The 20,578-nt window shown below is 44.5% G+C and overlaps 1 protein-coding gene and 1 long non-coding RNA gene across 2 annotated transcripts in view; one reads left to right on the plus strand and one right to left on the minus strand.

The window, feature by feature from the left end:
- The window catches only part of LOC147583330 (uncharacterized), a 45,940-nt gene extending 41,238 nt beyond the window's left edge, over positions 1–4,702 (plus strand). The window contains exon 3 of the long non-coding RNA XR_015248100.1: positions 3,296–4,702. This is a non-coding gene — a long non-coding RNA (uncharacterized LOC147583330). The remainder of the gene's footprint in view (positions 1–3,295) is intronic.
- LAMB4 (laminin subunit beta 4) overlaps positions 1–20,578 on the minus strand; it is a 114,671-nt gene that overhangs the window by 22,143 nt on the left and 71,950 nt on the right. Inside the window, 7 exon segments of the mRNA XM_086696954.1 lie at positions 1,603–1,764; positions 2,381–2,506; positions 2,508–2,587; positions 5,570–5,730; positions 9,281–9,656; positions 13,977–14,073; positions 19,717–19,937. Of these exon segments, the coding sequence (XP_086553080.1) occupies positions 1,603–1,764; positions 2,381–2,506; positions 2,508–2,587; positions 5,570–5,730; positions 9,281–9,656; positions 13,977–14,073; positions 19,717–19,937 (1,223 nt within the window).

The raw sequence follows: 20,578 nt of genomic DNA on the forward strand, positions 1-20,578 counted from the left end.
TGTGTGTGTGTGTGTGCACGTGCAAGCGCACGTGTATGTGTGTGTATGCACACTCATCTCACGCACACACACGCACACACACACACACTTAGCCTTGGCTCTCAGTCCATTCTCAAGCTTGCTCCTCTGTCCTTCTGTCGATTCTGAGACCCAGAAGTAATTGTGTTCACTTCCTTTTTTGTGTTTTTCAGGAGCTGGTGTCTGTTGCTTACAAACAGGAATGCTAACTGGTATAATATTTAACTTATATTGTAAAAAAAAATTCAGCTCTTTGATTTTTCTCTTCATCAAAGACTCTATGTATATCGTCAAAAACGGACCAAATGAGGCCACACATCATCATCTTGTTTACAAGATGAATCCAATGTACTCACAGAATACCTAAAATTGCATTCATCATTTCAAGATGAACATAATGTATTCACAAAAAGAAACCTAAAGAAAACTAAGCAATTAAATATTACTCTCATTTACCAACACGACTGGAAAAATAAATGAAAACATTTAAAATTATTAGAGACTCAATTATCAGGTACTTAAATATTAAAACGATTGCATCATATCTCTCAACATGGGAAGGAGTACGAGACCCAAGGGTGTATTCCTATTAAAATATTTTTGGGGACACCTGGGTGGCTCAGTCGGTTAAGCGTCTGACTTTGGCTCAAGTCATAATCTCACAGTCCATGAGTTCGAGCCCCGCGTGGGGCTCTGTGCCGACAGCTCAGAGCCTGGAGCCTCTTTGGATTCTGTGTCTCCCTCTCTCTCTGCCCCTCCCCCACTCACACACACACACACACACACACACACACACACACACACACACACTCTCTCTCTCTCTCTCTCTCAAAAATAAGTAAACACTAAAAAAAAAGTTTTTAAATAAAGTAAAATATTTTCTAAAATTAAATTCCAGGGCTGCCTGGGTGTCTCGGTTGGTTAAGTGTCAGACTCTTGATCTTGGCTCAGGTCATGATCTTGCGGACTGTGAGACTGAGTCCCACGTCGGGCTCTGTGCTGACAGTAAGGAGCCAGCTTGGGACTCACTCTCTCTCTTCTCTCTCTGCCCCTCCCCTGCTTGTGTGCTCTCTCAAATAAACAAACATTTAAAAAAGTGTTTCAAATGAACTTCGGACATTAAAATTTGCACATTTAGTAGAATTTCAAATATACCCTTGAATTTATAAAAATTTTTCTTTACCTTGAGGGATCTATAGTTTTCAAAACTTTAAGGCTAGAAGTCTTCACATTTCTATGTAGTACTTGCTATAAAAGAGAAAATTCCACACAGGTCTATATCCTACAAGCATATACTTCTTTGTCACACACACACAATATACACACATACATAAAAAATATATTTACACATGTACAGATAATACATATATAATAGAAAATACGTCAATATTCACACGTACTTCTAAATGTACATTTACATCCACACTCATCTGTCTTTTTAATCCTATCTTTCCAAGCATATGAACACCTAACATTTAGAAGCTGTCCTTTCCCTTAAATGGCAGTTTTAAAAATTTCAAACAGTTTGCTTTTCTCTTTTGACTGCTACAGCTTTACAAGTAGAACAAGAGAAGACATATTTACCTGATTCTTCCAACCTTGAACCTGGTCGCTCAAATTATGAATCACAGACTCTGCTTCCTGAGCTTGCTGGAGGGCATGGCCGGAGAGGGTCCGGGAGCCACGGCAGCTGGGGTCCCCACAGGACGGAAGCACGCACGGCATGTCCCCTGGTACCCCACACACCTCACAGGAGAAATGATTTATGTTGAAAAGCAACATATTAGCAGAGTTTTTTCTAATGCCACTGGGTCACTGAGGCAAAGCACTGCTCTATGCATACGTGTTTCTTCAGCAGTGGTTCATGGATACAACCCAGTAAATGTTTCTAGGTACCTAAATATCTGAATCTTTTGTTATCAGCATTATGTCAATCAATGCCATTTTTACGCTGGGAGTTTTGGGGGAAAACAGTCAAATATCTAGCATTTCTCACTAATTTCATTTTTTTTAAATAAAAATTACCTTTTACTTATAGTAGAGTGGGAGGAGGAAATGATCATAATCTGTACCATTGTGGAAATAGCAAATAATATAAGTAAACATAAAACACTGAAATCAAGCCACAGTCTTACTCTGACTTTTCTCAAACTTTGACCTAGGATATAAAAAGCAAAATATAAATAAATGTATTTATATTGTTTCTATCTTATAGAACAGAGCGTATATATGTTATTTATATTTACACACTTATAAAACATAAATAAGAAAATAAAATGTAAGACGGGGACATACAACTGAAGAGATCTGTATACCAAGTAGAAACTACAAACACTTTCACGACACCATCATGAATATTTACCTTTTCAATCAGTATTTGGATATCCGGGACTGTAATCTGCTTTAATTTTTCCAATGACAAGTTTTCTTTTGAGCTTAGCGTATCAAACATGCTATGTAAGTCATTCCTGGTTTTTTCAGAGTTTTTTTATGATAGAAGTGGTTTCAGTAACTTTCTTTTCAGCAGATGATGACCTCTGATAATGCTTCTTGATAGTCTCTGAGGGATCTATATTAATGCAAATTGAGGTCAGATAAATTTTGCAAAGACAAATCCAATTATATGCTGGTTATCAAGACCGTCCTTCCACAGTTTGACCATGGGCTTGGTCTCAAAGGTCAATACAAAAATTTGCCATCCTCTTCCTTGAATTTCCACCCACTGGGGAAGGATAAGAGATAGTGAAACAGATATCCATAGAATAGGTACACAGCACTGAGGTTGATCTTGCAGACATGGGTGTGAGTGTTGGCTTTACCTTTAACCGGTCTGAGTCTGTCCTGGAGCAAATCCGTCAACTGCTTAGATTGTGTTTGTTTGATGGTAATTTGTGAGGATTAAGTGAAATAATACCAGAACACTCCGTAAAGTATTCCGCAAATGTATTAGCTATGTATTAATTAGTACCTAACCCTGACATGAGAAACCAACCCGGTTTACCTAACCATATGGAACAGGAGTTGCCGAATTTGTCCCGGAAAGGGCCAGGGAATAAATGTTTTAGGCTTGCTGGCCACCGCGTGTCTGTCACAACTTTTCACCTCTGCCACTGTAGAGTGAAACGGCCACAAGCAATATGTCAACAAACAGGTGAGGCTGTCTCCTAACGAAACTTCACTTTGACCCCTGACGTTGAGGCCGATGGCAACGGCTCTCGTGGTGGAGTCTTTCTACGTGCCTGCACTTCCTGTCAGTGTTCTTTCTTCCTCTTCACAGAACACTGTGAGGTCGCACTGGTGTGATCATCATCTGCTGTTACAAGTGAGAAGATGAGGCTCTGATGAGGTAAGTTATTTGTCTCAGGTCTCGCTGACAGTAAGAGAGAACGTCAGGATGTGAAGCCAGGTGGTTTGATTCCAGAAACTATGTTCTTAAGCACGTCCCTGTATTTTCCATACTTACCGTAAAATACAAATTCATGAAAGGGATATGGTACGTTTTACTGCAAATGACAGTGTAGCAGGACTTGAAATTATAACTCTTTATTTTAGGAACGTTGAGGGGCTCTTGACCCCCTACACAACCATAATTTGGGCATGAGACAACCACACCTTCCTATTGCTTGAGATGCTTTTCTGCCTTTATTTCTCTGGCAAACTTTATCTTCATTTGTGAACTCCAAGTCAGAGGTCGCCTACTTCCCAGAGCCTTTCCCAGTAAACCCAGCGAGAATTAATTCTGTTCCCCCCTGCTCTGTTCCCAGCGTGGCTTGAAGATGCTGTAATACAGTCTTGTCGCTGTTTGGGGCTGCTTCCATGCCTGTCCTCCCCACTAGACCGGAGTAACTCAGGGCAAGAACTCGCCCTTCTCCCTGCCCCATCTCTACTGCCCTGCACACGGTCAGGTGTCCCGAGGAAGCTTCAGGAATTGCTGCTGGATTGTGAGCTTGAGAGGATTAACCTGGGGGCAGTGTTCTCCTATTTGGCTCCGGTGACCGCGGAGGCATTTTCTTTTTGAAATCGTACTGAAATAGAGCTCAGGGTGATTTTACTACATTTCAAAACATTCTGGGAAGGGTCCAGAAGCTTCATAAAATTGCCAGGAGTCCACAGTAGAAAAAAGGTCCAGACCGCCTTTATCTGGCATGTGCCGGACAGAGGCCGCTCCCCTGGCCGGGTCCTGGGCAGGTGACCACAAGGCACAGAGCCCTGACTCTGGGGGACACTGGGAGGGGCTGAGCAGGCTTCAGTTTCCCCTGAGATGGACACTGTCCTCACAGCCTAATCTACACTCTCTCTCTGTGTCTGCGTGTGGATTCCTAGATGCCGGTCCAGATCTTTCGTGCCATCAACGGTTCTGAGGCGGCAATCTGGATGGCGACAGTTGAAATGTCCTTTCTCCGAGTCTCACGGTTTTTCCTTTGACTCTGAGGGAAGAGCCAAGGCTTTCTGGGCATCACTGATGTCTGTGGAGGGACAAGTTGGTTTTGGAACATCAGGGTCTAGTTCTAAAGCTGGCACCCCCTCCACTCTGGGGGCAACCTCTGGGAACTCCCACAGGGCTCAGGCTTGAGGTGCTGGGGCTTGGTCTGCTTGCTTTGCAACAGGGTGAGATGATCGCGAGTTGCCTTACTTCCACAAAAGCTTTCCCGAGTTGGGAAATTCCCCCCCACCAACGCACGCCCTCCCCCCCCAACGCACGCCCTCCCCCCCCACCCCCGCCCTCACCAGAGTGTACGTGTCCCAGCAATCCACTGATGCATTTTCAATCCTTTCAATGGGCACCTTCTTCCAGATAGGAATCAGACCAAATCCCTTACTCTTCAGAGAGTTTATTGAGCACCATCCCTAGTTACTTCACTAAATTTAGACCTTCCATGAGGGTCATGATTCTCTTTCAGGTGGAGATCAGATGAAAACCTGGAGCATGCACGCAGGGTAAGGAGACGCTCCCGACGACTTTGCCTTGAGATGTGCTTCGTGCACGTTTTTTCTTTGCCTCTCTGTTAGGTGGGTTAGGGGAGCGGACGTTCAGGGCTGCCTCTCCCGGTGGTGACAAGTTATCTGTTTCTAGATGTAAAACGGGGATCTCATCAGAGATCAGGACATGAACTAATCCAAGTTTTGCTTTTGTGTTCCATTTTGCCTCCAAGTCAATCTTGGCTCTGGCGTGGTTCCCGTTCATTTTAACAGCATAAAATGAATTAAGGGCTTTTAGTACATTACAAGACTCCAAATCTCTACAAAGGTCTTACGAGAAACGTTCGCGGAAGTCCTTTTGGCCTCATATGCCTTTGCCTTTCTGGTTGCTGGAAATGGAGTATCACACATTGCTAGCTCTACTCATTATTTTCAGCAAATGCTACCCAAGCTCTGCCAGGTTTACAAAGTCAAAATACTCATGTGCAAATAATACCTTTAATGGGTGTGTTTTCACGTCCTAAAGTGCTCAGACACTATGGCAATGAGCACAGGGTGATTCACTAATGGACTGCACTATGGATTTCATCAACCTTTGTCTATAAACGTTGATGTGCATTTTCTCTCTTACCCATGATGTTTGCAGTATGGGCCCGGGAGCGCAAATCAATTTCTTTCCAAAGATCTTCAAGTAAGAGGTCTGCCTCGTTCTTCATTCTGACCATTGTTTCTTTCAGATCTTGAAATTCATGTACTGCTTTCAGTTGCAGACTTAGCTGCATGATTTGTTCCCTAGAGGCAAAATGAGAGTAAACGTAGCAAAGCTTGTGTTACTTTTGATAGATCAGTGAAAAACACCTAAAAATTGCCCTCATTATTAGGTAGCCTCATCGTTAGAATGCATCCCTCTTCCCTGATGTGTTGTTTGACAGCTTATAGCTCTGTTTATGGTTTACCTCTTTGTTGCCAATTCAGCTGCCTGGACTGTTTCAGCACTCACTCAAAATAAGATCAGCATACAAGGTATAGTAGAACAAAGGCTTTGAATCTTTCAATTTCAACTGTTTATACTCTTTCTGCCTCCCTTCGCTTTGGGTTTTCAAAAACAGGAATTCAGACATGTTTCATTTAAATCAATGAGATCCAATCTACATTCAGTTTTCAACACAGAAGTCCTCACCCCGCCTGCGGTAAAAACCAGTTCTATCTTTAGAATAAATCTTGCTTGCAGCCAGGTTCCTTCTAGTACCACTTCTGTACAAGGTCTCAACTTTTTTTTTTTACATTTATTTATTTGTTTTGAGGGGGGCATGCAGAGAGAGAGAGGGAGAGAGAGAGAGAGAGACAGAGAGAATCCCAAGCAGGCTCTGTGCTGTCAGTGCAGAGCCCGATGTGGGGTTCAAACTCCTGAACTGTGAGATCATGACTGAGCTGAAATCAAGACTCTATGCTTAACTGACTAAGCCACCCAAAGGTCTTAATTTTTAATTCCCATGAGTGACAAGGAGGTTTCCTTGTTGTGAGTATTCTCGGTACATTCATTCTCCTCACCTCCTTCTCAATAGCACACATCTTGGTTCCACTTCAATTACTGGGTTCAGCACACACAGTGGGTTCAAGTGAATAATTGCTATACATCCCTCGTGATCAGGAAATTCAGTGTAAATCTTGAAAAGCACAGTTGAGGAAAATTACAATATGAATCCACAGTGCTAATTTATCTCCGTGGAAGTGCCAAGCATTAGCTAATGTTTCCGAGCATTTTCTGCTCTAACTCTCCCTTCTAATTTACAGACTTTTCCTTCGGGGGCCAACTGTCAGGACTACAATTCACCAGGCTAATAATAATAATAATAATAATAATAATAATAATAATAACAGTGCAATACAATGTAGTTACTATCATAATTAGTACTCTTGAAGCACTTATAATGCATCAGACATCGAGCTAAGTGGCTTGTCTGAGTAATTCTCACAAGAAACCTTGAAATAGAGACTGTATCCCCTTTTTGTTGATGAAGAAACAGAAGGTTGGAGAAGCTAAATAACTTGTCCACGGCCACACAGCAGTAAGTGATTTCAGTCATGGAATCTATCATGACGCCCTGGGTTCCCTGTCCTCCCCTCCCCCTTCCTTTGCAATTTGCCCAGCCGACCTCTGCTGTAGAACTAAACCCAGCCTGGAGAACATCAGCTGGGAGAGGGTGGCCTCTGCTGTCGGGGGTCCCTCCGCGAGGCAATGGCCAATGAAGTACAAAGAGGTGGAAGGATGGAGAAGGAAACGTATGTCTTTTTCTGAAGAAATCACGAAAGGCGTCCAGGAGGAGGTGGTGTTTTGGTGGTTGCTAACGAGGAATAGGAGCTCAGCAGGTGGAGCAGGAGAGGGCAGGCATGCTGGTTTCTGGCAGAAGCGGCCCAATGCTCACTGATTTCCTCATCACTCCAGGCCTGGCCCTGGGACTCCTGCTTCTCTTGCTCTCTTCTGCTCTACTGGGGGCGGGGCGGGGGGGGGGGGAGGGGGGGGGAGGGGGGTTCTTGTAGTCTCTGTTCAGCATGTGCACTGTGGATTGGTTCATTCTGCTTTCTCAGTTCCACTTCGTTTGCCATTTGCTATAACCACAAACCGGTGGTCCGTGGGCAAAGCGCATTCTCAAGACACATTTATTTGGCCTATACGGTACTTTTTATTTATTATTATTATTTAATGTTTATTTATTTTTGAGACAGAGCATGAGCAGGGGAGGGGCAGAGATAGAGAGGGAGACACAGAATCTGAAACAGGCTCCAGGCTCTGAGCTGTCAGCACAGAGCCCAACGCGGGGCTTGAACTCACGGACTGTGAGATCATGACCTGAGCCGAAGTCGGCCACTTAACCGACTGAGCCAACCAGGCGCCCCTATACGGTGTTGGGTGAGCTGGCTATATTTTAAAGTGGGTACATGTCCATAAAAATCTGGATGTCTGACATCTCTTAAAAAGTGGGAAGATCTGGGGACCCAGGGCCCTAATCCCGTGGGACAACGGTCCTTACAAGACTCTGGATGTGCCGGTTCTCACCTGCCAGCTTGACCTGGCCACATGACTTCCCTGGGCCCCTTAGCTGCATGGCCCTTCCTCTGAACTGTCTGGGGGGACTGTATCTTCTTCCTTCTGCAACTTTGTTTTGAGAGAGAGAGTGCACATGCACATGCGCGTGTGTGAGTGGGGGAGGGGCAGAGAGAGAGGGAGAGCAAAACTCCTGCAAACCCCGAGCAAGTTCCACACTGTCAGCACAGAGCCGGACGTGGAGCGGAGCTCAATCCCACAAATGGTGAGATCGGTGAGATCGTGACCTGAGCTGGATACTTAACAGACGGAGCCACCCAGGCGCCTGCCCTCTTCCCTGTGTTAACTTTTAAGCAATTACCATCTACTTCTGGGATTTGTGCCTGGTGATAATGAATGGCCTTTTACTTCCACCTGTGTTTTATATAACACAAAACTCTTCAGCTTCAACTCTTCCTCAATCCAGGACCTTCTGTGGGGGGCGGGGGATAGTTGGCTATATAAGCACAATCCTTTTGGTTTCTTAGTAGACTATATGCTCAGGAAAGGGCGGAAACTATATCCAATGCCTCCCCGGTTTTGCCCAGAGCACTTGGCAAACTTTTTTCTGCAAAGGTCCAGATAGTAAACATTTTAAGTCTTGGGGGCCATTAGTCTCTGTCACAACTACTCTACTCTGCCATGGTCCTGGGAAAGCAGCCACAGAGGATATGGCGACAAATGGACTCGGGTGCGTTCCAGTGAAACTTCATTTACACAACTAGGGGATATGTCGGATTTTGCCTGCGGTTTGCTGACCCCTGGCCCATAATTTCCGGAAATGTTTGACGAATGAAAAAAAGGAATCAATGACATCTAATAAAAATGACGATGCATTTGGAGGAAATTGTCATACTTATTACAGGACTTTGCATTAATGTAGGTGTTTCTCAACAACTGAAGAATTTGGGAAGATTTAGCAAATCTTCCCATGTGCATGACTGAAAAAAATATATTTGTATTATAAACTACCCTATTGCCAATTTTGCATCTTTCAGCTCTGCTGGGTTTGGGCTTTCCCAAAGCAAGCTCTTAACGATTGCCTTTTTGTTATAATCAATGGCATCTGGAAAGATCACGTGTAATCCTAACTAGGTAAGAAAGAGACAGACAGCCATGATCGCCAGCCTGGTTATTAACTGAATTATTTCTCTAGCATCCACATAGGTATGTTTCTCAGCTGAAAGCTGTTGAAGTTCAAAAGGAGTTCAGGTAAATCGGGAACTTGGCTATCTATTGCTTATGCACAAATCTTACCGAACAGAGTCTTGATAATCCTTGGCTTTTAAGAATTCCCCAGATGAGAAAACAGGATGTTTTAAAATCCTTTCTATTTCAGACATGTTCTCTCTGAGGCCTTTGAAGTCGGCCTCACAGACAAGCAGGGTCTCTGTTTTATCTTCCGTGTTAGCAGCCAGCCCAATTAACCCTTGCACTGCTTTGGAGAGGGAAGCAGCAGCACGGTCCCACTGATCAAAGCACCGGTGACACGGAAGACAGGCAGGGAATTCCTGGCCGTGACCCCGGGCACAGCGATCGCAGCGAGGGCCGCTCACACCCTCCCGACAGCGGCACCTGCCTGTGTTCTGGTCACAGACGGGCTTCTGGGTACCTTCTGTGTTGCAGTCACATGCTAAAACACAAGAGAGAAGGAGCAGAGAATGTCAGTCCCTTGACCTTTTGTTTAGGACTAGCTCAAGAATAAAGTACACTCCTCTCTCCCGAGAATGTCCCCAGTTCCCATTTCTTTTATTTATTTATTTATTTATTTATTTATTTATTTATTTATTTATTGAGAGCATGCACGCATGTACGAGTGGGGAGAGGGGCAGAAAGAGAGAGAATCCCAAGCAGGCTCCGTGCTATCTGCACAGAGCCCGACCTGGGGCTCAATCCCATGAACCTTGAGATCATGACCTGAGCTGAAATCAAGAGTCAGACGCTTAACTGATTGAACCACCTAGGCACGACCCTCCCCACTCTACCCCCATGCCCATTTCTGAGGTGAACATTTAAAATTGGTATAATTATAGAGACCCAGGCAATGGTCATTAAATACAGCATCCCTCTTTCCATTCCACTAACAAACCAGTTTGTGGTTTCTTTCCTCTCCTCTCCTCTCCTCTCCTCTCCTCTCCTCTCCTCTCCTCTCCTCTCCTCTCCTCTCCTCTCCTCTCCTCTCCTCTCCTCTCCTCTCCTCTCCTCTCCTCTCCTCTCCTCTCCTCTCCTCTCCTCTCCTCTCCTCTCCTCTCCTCTCCTCTCCTCTCCTCTCCTCTCCTCTCCTCTCCTCTCCTCTCCTCTCCTTTCAAGTTTATTTACTTTTGACAGAGAGAGAGACAGTGTGAGCATGAGCTATGGAGGGGCAGAGAGAGAGGGAGACACAGAATCCAAAGCAGGGTCCAGGCTCTGAGCCATCAGCACAGAGCCCGATGCAGGGCTCGAACGAGCCATGAGACCATGACCTGGGCTGAAGTTGGATGCTTAACCGACTGAGCCACCCAGGCGCCCCTAGTTCGTGGTTTCTATCTGGAAAATCTTAGGGACCGTCTTTACTGTGCAAGGGTTCATGCTCGGGCTTCTTTACCAATTCGGGTAACATGGATCTACTGGTGGTTGACACATACTCCCCCACGGGTGGCTCAGGCATGTCAGAGACTCTCTTAGAATTCTCCTGAACACCCTCTGTCTTAGTAAAACCCAGCCTGGGTGTGTGGACACATGCTGTTTTCCATTCTATAAGGCGAATTAGTCCATTCTCAAAAAAGGGGGGAAATTGCTCGTTCGGATTCACCCAAAGGAGTTGAAAACTTACGTCTGCACAAAAACCTGCAGACAGGTGTTTACAGAAGCTTTGTTTATAATTGCCCAAACTTGGAAGCAACCAAGATGTCCTGCAGTAGGTGAGTAGATAAATGAACCATGGCGTAAGGGATATTTTTCAGGGCTAAAAAGACACGAGCTTATCCGGCCATGAAAAGACACGGAGGGACCTTAAATGCATCATATTACCTAGTGGAATAAATCAATCTGAAAAGGCTACATACTGTAGGATGCTGATTACCAGACATTCTGGAAAAGGCAAAACTATGGAGATAGTAAAAAGACGAGTGGTTGGCATGGGCTGTGGGAAGAGGGGTGGAGAGAGCAGAACGGGTGGAGGGCAGAGGTTTTTAGGGCAGTGAAAATATTCCATGTGATACCATAATGGGGGATACACATCCTTATACATTTGTCCAAAGGCACAGGATGGAAAATACCAAGAGTGAACCATAAAGTGAACTATGGACTTTGGTGGTTATGGTTTATAGTTTCATCAGTTGTGACAAATGTGTCACTGTCTTGGGGATGTTGATAATGGGGAAGGCTATGCATGGAGGGGTGGTGGGGACATACGGGAAATCTCTGTACCTTCCTCTCAATTTTGGCATAAACCTAAAACTGCTCTCAAAAAAATAAAGTCCTTTTAGAAAGGGAAAAATTAATTTTGTCTTAGTTAAAAAAAACCCACAAAAAACAAAACTAATGCCGCATGTACTTCATTTGAGTAGGTTTCTGATAAAGGCGGAGGATGGAGGAGGGACAGAGCTATGGAAGTTACAGCAATTTCCAAAAGGTCAGGGAATCATTAGCCTAACTGTAAGGAACAAGTGATTTTAAAATGCATTTTTGGGGCACCTGGGTGGCTCAGTAGGTCAAGCATCGGCCTCTCAGTTTTCGGCTCGTGATCTCACGGTTCGTGAGTTCGAGCCCCACATGGGGCTCTGTGCTGGCAGCACGGAGCTTGCTTGGAATTCTCTCTCTCTCTCTGCCTCTCCCTTGCTCACTCTCTCCGTCTCTCAAAAAAATAGATAAATACACTGGAAAAATAAAAATAATTTTAAAAATTTACAAAATGCATTTTACAGCCTGAGTAAAAATGTCAATGACAAATAAAAGCTGATTAACATGCTAGGCTCCTTAACTCGATGCCATCTGTCCAGCACGTTCACTTTGGCCTCAGCAGGAACCCCCTCGGGGGCAACACTAGGTCAACTTCACCAGCTGGAGGCCCAAGTTCCTCTTATAAACTACCCTTCCCCAGGAGCGTCAGGGGGGTCTGTGGCCTGAGCTGATCATTTGCAAAGTTTTCTCTATAAAAGATGAAATCTTTTCAGAAAATAAGATTATTGAAATATTAGAGGGGCACAGAGGTAGAGGCTTAGACGGATTTTCCAGGAACCAAAATTCCTCCCTGGTTTTTAATGTAGCAATTACACTTAGAAAACTAAGTGGGACCGGGAAACCGCTGAGCATACGTATTTGAATGGGGCAAGGAGATAAAAGGCAATTTATTTTGGTCACAAAAGCACATTTATAGGGGCACCTAGGTGTCTCAGTCGGTTAAGCGTCCGACTCTTGATTTTGGCTCAGGTCATGCATGATCTCATGTTCGTGAGATCAAGCCCCACATCAAGCTCTGGGCTGACAGCATGGAGCCTGCTTGGGATTTTCTCTCCCGCTCTCTCTGCCTCTCCCCTGCTCTCTCTCTCTCAAAATAAATAAATAAATCTAAAGAAAAAAAAGCATGTTTATAAAGGAAAAGAAAGGAGGAAAGAGTTACCACATGTGGCTATGTAGAGGTGCACGTGATTAGCACACCACATCCGATATTTATTTGGATTGACTTCTTTCAACAGCAGACTTTAGAGATTCAAAAATCCCTCCTCCTAGAATCAACCCATATTCTAAATCTGTGCCATCCAGGGGCGCCTGGGGTGGCTCAGTTGGTTAAGCATCCGACTTGGCTCAGGTCATGATCTCACGTCTCATGGGTTCAAGTCCTGCATCGGGCCCTGTGCTGACAGCTTGGAGCCTGGAGCCGGCTTCGGATTCTGTGTCTCCGTCTCTTTCTGCCCCCTTCCCCGCTCATGCTCTGTTCTCTCTCAAAAATAAATAAACATTAAAAAATTGTTTTTAATCTGTTCTGTCCAATATGGTAGCCACTTATCACAGGTGGCTACTGGAATTTAAATGAATGACACACGCAGTTCTGTCCCTCATTTGCACCAGCCACATTGCAAGCACCCACCAGCGCACAGGCTGGTGGCTCCTGTGCTGGGTAGTGCCGACCGGACCATTTCCATCTCTGCAGAAAGTTCCTCGGGATGGTGCTGCTCTAAATCCCACAATCAGTGCTAAGACAAGGGACAAAGGGCACTAGAACACAAACTCCGGGAGATCGGGGCGGGGGGTCGGGGGGGGCTTGCCTTACTGGTCATGACTTACAGGCATGCGATGCATATCTTAAAATAAATCAGTGAGTATGTGAAAGGCCCAGAGGTATGAGATCCAAGGTGAGGAAACACCCCCTCTGCTGGCTTCCTATGAAGCGCACAGGCTGCTGGCTTCCTGTCCTTCCATCGAGAAACTGTTTTTGTCAACATGCTTCCGAATAGCAGAAAACTGGCTACAAGTCATGACCTCTGAGGTCTGTTCTGTTTTAGTGACTGAAAAATTGCAATACAGGCTTCAACTTTTAATATAGACTAACATTTAATCTAGCCTAAAGTTTCATTTACTTTTTTACTTTTTTTTTTTTTTTTTAATTTTAGAGAGAGAAAGAGAGCACAAGCAGGGGAGGGGCAGAGGGAAAAAGAATCTCAAGCAGGCTCCACACTCAGTGCGGAGCCGATGCAGGGCTTGATCCCACGACCCTGGGATCATGACGTGAGCCGAAATCAAGAGTCGGATGCTCGACCTACTGAGCCACCCAGGTGCCCCTAGCACAAAGTTTTAATACAGGAGAAAAAAAAAATCTTTTTATAAGGCTACAAAAAATATTACTTTCAAAACTAAGATTAAAGTTTGTGAATTTTCTATCAAATAAAGACATTTAAAATTCAGCTGGTTCATAGCATACCCATGGAAGGACCAGGTTGATAGTCCTCAAGTTTTTAGAATTACCCATACTTACGAAGGCATCGCCCCAGTGGATCACCATAATAATTTTCCTTGCACTCACTGCAGTGTTTCCCATCGTAGCCTAATTTACACGGACACTGGCCTGTAAGCTGTGAGAACAGTCATGGGTGAGGAATTGACAAGCTTTGCGATCTAAAAAAAATAATGCATTTTAATACAAAACAGTTTTCCCTCCAGTGATTTAGAACATACAGCTGTGCAAAGGCAGAGGAAGGATGATGGTTCCCACGGCCAGCAACCACCCTCGACAATACCAAGGATCAGGAGCTAATGTGTTTTGGCTCAGGGCCCCTGAATATACCGCCTGCTTCCAGCTGTTCAAGGACAGGTGGCCCCAAACTGGGAAATATACACAGATGTAAATGAAAACAAAACACATAATGGGAAACGGTCTGCATTCTTTTCGTTTACAGTGTTATGGGAGTTCACTCCTAACACAGAGAGGCCACGGACCTGGACTGACATTCATCAATTAATCTGGCAAATCATGATTCCATTACGGAATGTGCGATGGGGTTTCTCCCAACTGGGCTCGTGTTTTGCTCAACAAAACAACATTTTTTTGCAATTGAGGCTTAATCATTAAAAAAAATATTTTAATGTTTATTTTTGAGAGAGAGAAAGAGAGAGCACGAGTGGGGGAGGGGCTGCGAGAGAGGGAGACACAGAATCTGAAGCAGGCTCCAGGTTCCGAGCGGTCAGCACAGAGCCTGATGCGGGGCTCAAACCCACAAACCGTGAGATTGTGACCTGAGCCGAAGTCGGACCCTCAACCAACTGAGCCACACAGGCACCCCAGTCATTTAATGATAGTTATGAACCGTGTTTTGGGGAGAGGTCTGATTTTTTTGTGCATCCTCCCAACTGGATCCTTGACCAGCTTTTCTGAAAATGGAGGAGGTTAGAAAATTAACCGTAGAAAAATACAGAAGCAAATCATTATTGTCACGGTCCTAGGTTATTCTTGACCAAATAAATCTGCTTAAACAACTCTGTAAGTCGCTCAATTTATAAAACGGCTGGATCTACCAAGCTTCTACCCATCTTTGGAGTTCCCATGAGCTTCTGCTCAAATGTAAGGAGTTATGGGGAGCCTACTGTCCCTGAGGCCTGTCATTCTTCTGGTTGTTCTTAACTGTTGCACAATGATTTCTCACACAGTGAGATTTCTCGCACATTTCTCACACGATGATTTCTGACGCAGAATCTGTTCCTTCGTAACTTGCTCCCATCACTTGGTGTCCTGTCTTATGGAATCGCGCAAAACAAGCGGTCTCCCACTTCCTCTCCTTATGGCCCTTCTCCCAGCTAGAGATGGCTGCTCTCAATTTGCATTTGCTTCTTCTCTTCAGGCTGACTACCCATAATTCCTTCAAGCCTTCATCACAGAATAGCAATGGTTCTATCCACTCTCCGGGTCGTCTTCCTTTGGACACACACCAGTCCGTATGTCAATATAACGTTTAAAACGTGGTTCTCAGGGAGAACAGCAATGTTCCTACAGCTGCCTGACCCGCACAGGGGACAGTGGGATAATGGCTGCCCTGAACTTGGGCCTGGCATTCCCACTACTCCAGCCTGAATGGACATTGTCTCTTTGGCAGCCTGGCCACACTGCTGGCTCAGCTGAAGCACAGAGCGAAAATCCTCAGATGTTTTTCATGCAAGCTGGTGCCAAGCTATTACTCCCACCCTGTATTTATGCAATGGATTTTAAAAACCCAATTGCAAAACTTCACTTTTATCCTGGTAACATTTCATCTTCTTCTTTGCAGCCAACGGGACAGCCCGTCGGGATATCTTGCCTCTTGTTCTGGCTTTATCACATTGGCATCCCACTTTGCAATATCTGCAGATTTGATAATATTTGAGAAGCATGTTTCTCCAACTCCATCTAAACTGTTGATGAAAATATTGGATGGCGCATTTGGATGTCTCTGTAATAAGGCACTAGGGATGCTTTACTGGTTGACATAGAGACATTTATCAGTGGTTGTTTAAACAGCTGGAAATCGAAATATCTACCTGTCTCTTCTATACTCCATTAAAAGTGTTCCCTGATTTTAAAGAGCAACCTTCCGGGGCTCAGTTGGTTATGTATCCAACTTCGTTCAACTTCGGCTCAGGTCATGACCTTGCGGTACGTGGGTTTGAGCCCCATGTCTAGCTCTGCGCTGACCGCTCGGAGCCTGAAGCCTGCTTCAGATTCTGTGTCTCCCTCTCTCTCTGGCCCTCCCCTGCTCACACGCTGTCTCTCTCTCTCTCAAAAATAAATAAACATTAAAAAAAATTTAAAGAGCAACCTTCCCCAAGGAATCCCCAATGGACCAGACAATCCCAAATACCCTTGTCATAAGAGGACTTTTTGGTTAAACCAATGCCATCTGACTTTCACCTTGAGCTTCCCTTAGCCTCCATGACTGAACTGTGGTCTTTGTCGAGTGCTGTTGCAAATATACTTCCTAAAAGGTCTGAGAAGCATGCCAGACAGTGATGTCATGAACGTTGGGAGTTCCTCTTGAATTAGGAAGCCAAGAAGTCATGGGGAGAGCTACCATTTTGTTTCATGATTGCTGGCTGCAGGTGTGAGGAGTGGAGGGGGATATGAGACAGGTGTGGTCACCTAGTAGTCAGATACCACTCTCCAATAAAAGGAACCAGCACTCCCTAAAGAAATGGCTGATTCTTGGGGCGCCTGGGTAGCTCAGTCGGTTAAGCGGCCGACTTCAGCTCAGGTCATGATCTCGCTGTCCGTGAGTTCGAGCCCCGCGTCAGGCTCTGTGCTTGTGGTGACAGCTCAGAGCCTGGAGCCTATTTCAGAGTCTGTGTCTCCCTCTGTCTCTGACCCTCCCCCATTCATGCTCTGTCTCTCTGTCTCAAAAATAAATAAAACGTTAAAAAAAATTAAAAAAAAAAAAGAAATGGCTGATTCTAGGATGGGGGCAGGAAACACATCAGATGAGTTTCGAGTATCTTGTCAGGCAGAAAGGGCTTAAAAAAACCCCAAACCCAACAATGATGGGGTAAAAGGGATGCAGAAACCAAATGAAATAGCTCCCAATGACCAAAGCTGGAATAACCTGAACAGCAAAATAAAGCAGTATTGGATTATAACTTGAAGTATAATATAAATACCCATGACTCCATATGGATATTAAAAAATAATAAATGAGGAAAGGGGGGATGATGGATAAATCTCCTGTGCAGAAGAATTCCAAGTAATTTACGGAGACACTCTGCCCTCAAGGCAGGAGTATGAAACTCCCCACTCCTCAAGCATAGACAGTGCATGGTGACTTTCTTCCAAAGAGCACAGTATGGAAAGGAGGAAAAAGAGTAACTTTACAGCAGAGAAACATGACAAACATTACTTCAGCCAGGTGATTGAGATTTGCGTCTACAGTGATAAGGCGTGCACACAGTGTCGAGTCCTGATAGGATGTGACGAGCATCACATTTTCTCTCCGTGGGCCTCATCCTCAAACCCATAATCCAAGTCTAATCACGAGAAAAACAGCAGGTAAATGTGAATAGAGGGACATTTTAGAAAATCCACCTCAAAATTGTTAAGCTCATTAAAACTAAGGAGAGCTTCATCGATGGAGGGTGGGGGAGAGGGGAAAGTGGGTGATGGGCACTGAGGAGGGCACCTGTTGGGATGAGCACTGGGTGTTGTTTGGAAACCAATCTGACAATAAATTATATTCAAGAAAAATAAGGAGAGCCTGAGAATCATCACCACAAAGAGGAGCTGAGGCTACATGAACGATTAAGTGTTATGTGATGTTCTGGATGGGATCTTGAAACAGAAAAGGGATGTTAGGGATAAAACTCAGGAAACCTGCATAAATTATGGACATTAGTTAATGATAATGTATCAATATTAGTTCACTGATTTTGGTAAATCTACCATACTAATGTAAGATGTTAAAAATAGGGGAAACCTGGTGTGGGGTACATCTTCTCTGTACTATCTTCACGGCCTTTCTGTAAATCTATTTTAAAATAAACAATTTATTAAGGAAAAAAAGGGCATGGTGAGTGTGTGGGTGTGGGTTGGAGCAGGAGGGTGGGAGAGAAAGATAAAGAAAAAAAAAAGAGAAAGGAAAACACAGTCTGTGTATGAGAAATACCCTTCAAAGGTTTACTTGCATTAGACTTGACCTTTGAATAAGTTGAACAGCAGAGGGGAAATTGGAGATGAGCCATGGTTATCATTATGATTATTGTTAGTTGGGAAAACTCCAGCTTCTAAAATTGGCATTCTGATTCCAGTTATACCCTGGTCCCTATATTGTGGATTCACTCTAAATTTCTTGTCACTGTTTCATCCTTCCCTCCAATCTCTATTAATGTGAAAAGGGTCTCAAAGAATATATTAAGCCCCAAGCCCTAATCATGACATGAATAGTTTTTTTTTTCCATAAATAGATAATGTCATACTAATTTTTTTTTAATTTTTTTTAATGTTTATTTGTTTTTGAGACAGAGAGAGACAGAGCATGAACAGGGGAGGGGCAGAGAGAGGGAGACACAGAATCTGAAATGGGCTCCAGGCTCTGAGCTGTCAGCACAGAGCCCGACGCGGGGCTCGAACTCACAGACCGTGAGATCATGACCTGAGCTGAAGTCGGACGCTTAACCTACTGAGCCACCCAGGCGCCCCAATGTCATACTAATTTTAAACATGCTCAGGGTACCTGGGTGGCTCAGTCGATTGAGCGTCCGCCTTCTGATTTCAGCTCAGGTCATGATCTCATGGTTCGTGAATTTCAGCCCCACGTTGGATTCCATGCTGACAGTGTGGAACCTGCTTGGGATTCTCTCTCTGCCTCTCTCTCTCTCTGCCCCTCCACCGCTTGATCTCTCTCTCTCTTTCTCTCTCTGTCTCACTAAATAAACTTAAAAAAATTGTATGCTCATTGTTTTATTGACTAAAGATCACATGTGCAGTTAAGTAGCATTAATCGCATGTTAAGCAATGTGGATTTGCTCCTAGTGTATTACCCTGCATTCTTCAGGAACAATTAATGCTGGTCTGGTAAGTAACGAGGACATCTTATTTTACCCATATGTAAACCAACTGGTGAAGGGTAGGGAACGGCAGCTCAGTTGTTTTTTTAATTATTATTTTTTTTTAATTGAGAGAGAAAGAGCATGAGTGGGGTAGAGGGGCAGAGGGAGACAGAGAGAGAATCACAAGCAAGCTCCAGGCTCAGCACAGAGCCTGATGCGGGGCTCGATCCCATGACCCTGGGATCGCGACCTGAGCTGAAGCCAAGAGTCAGATGCTCAACTGACTGAGCTGCCCAGGCGTCCCGACAGCTCAGGTTTTGAAAATGGAACTGTGGGCTCTGGAAGCACCTGTTGATTTTCATTCTGATAAATAATTCTGACCAATGATCAATTTCTTGGAGCTTCCCTAGGATTATACATATGATACAGGGAAAAAGAGAAGGTCGTCTGTATTTCACTGCATGTAAATCCAACCTCCCCAGTCACAGAGAGGTTTGGAGAAAACTGAAGCAGGCAAAACTTAACCTTGAGCCCCTCATTCTCTTTTTTAGTCCTTTCCATTCCTTGATAAATGCATCTCTCCCCATAGAAGGCCAATCCTGTTTAAAAACACTAACTAGCAACAGTCCATAAAGAAAGCATCGTTTACAAATTTGGAAACCATGTCTCCCCATCACTTCCCACTCCAGCACCCTGGTAAGTTCCAAATGTCTTGCCTGGTCACAGTGGCCACTGTGAGAGGTCCGGGGGTCGCAGTTGCATGGCTGACATCCTCTGCCAGGGACCAGATTCCAGTATCCGTCAGCACAACGGTCACAGGTCTGGCCTGTGACGTTGGGGAGACAAGGACATGTGCCAGTGTTGGGGTCACAGAGGCAAGCTCCCTGACCAGGGGGACACGCAGCAGGAGTCACACCGGAAGGATGGCAGGAACACCCTGGGACAACAGAACCACTGCTGGAGGTAAATTCGGCAGTAACACTGGCTTTCAACAAACCGTACAGACAGCTTTTCAGACCTGGATGTATCATTTCTCCAAAGGGCTCAAGGCAGAAACACCTGGCAATATTTCAGATTTATCAAAGAATCTAAGTAAGCTGAATCCATTCAACTCTCTTTGGTCTCCCCAAATAGCAATTTCATGTGGTTCAGCCAATTGTGTTCTAAGAGCTCACAATTAGGATGACTGAAAACCTTGCTTTTTCCTCATGCTGTTCATGATCTGAAAATAAACAGTCTATTAAACTGACTTGGGTCCACTGACACAGTTAAATATCTCCTAAAAACAAGTAGTTTTTAAAAAAATTTTAATGTTTATTTTTCAGAGAAGAGAGAGAGAGAATAGACAGGGACACAGAGAGAAAATAAGCAGGGGCGGAAATAGAGGGAGACACAGAATCTGAAGCAGACTCCAGGCTCTGAGCTGTCAGCACAGAGCCCGATGCGGGGCTTGAACCCACAAAGTGCGGGATCATGACCTGGGCTGAAGTCAGATGCTTAACTGACTGAGCCACCTAGGCATCCCCCCCTTCTTTTTTATTTAAAAAAAATTTTTTTTAACGTTTATTTATTTTTGAG

The sequence above is a fragment of the Puma concolor genome, chromosome A2, assembly GCF_028749965.1.
Source record: "Puma concolor isolate L17-30 chromosome A2, mPumCon1.1.hap2, whole genome shotgun sequence".
In the NCBI taxonomy this organism is placed as follows: Eukaryota; Metazoa; Chordata; class Mammalia; order Carnivora; family Felidae; genus Puma; species Puma concolor.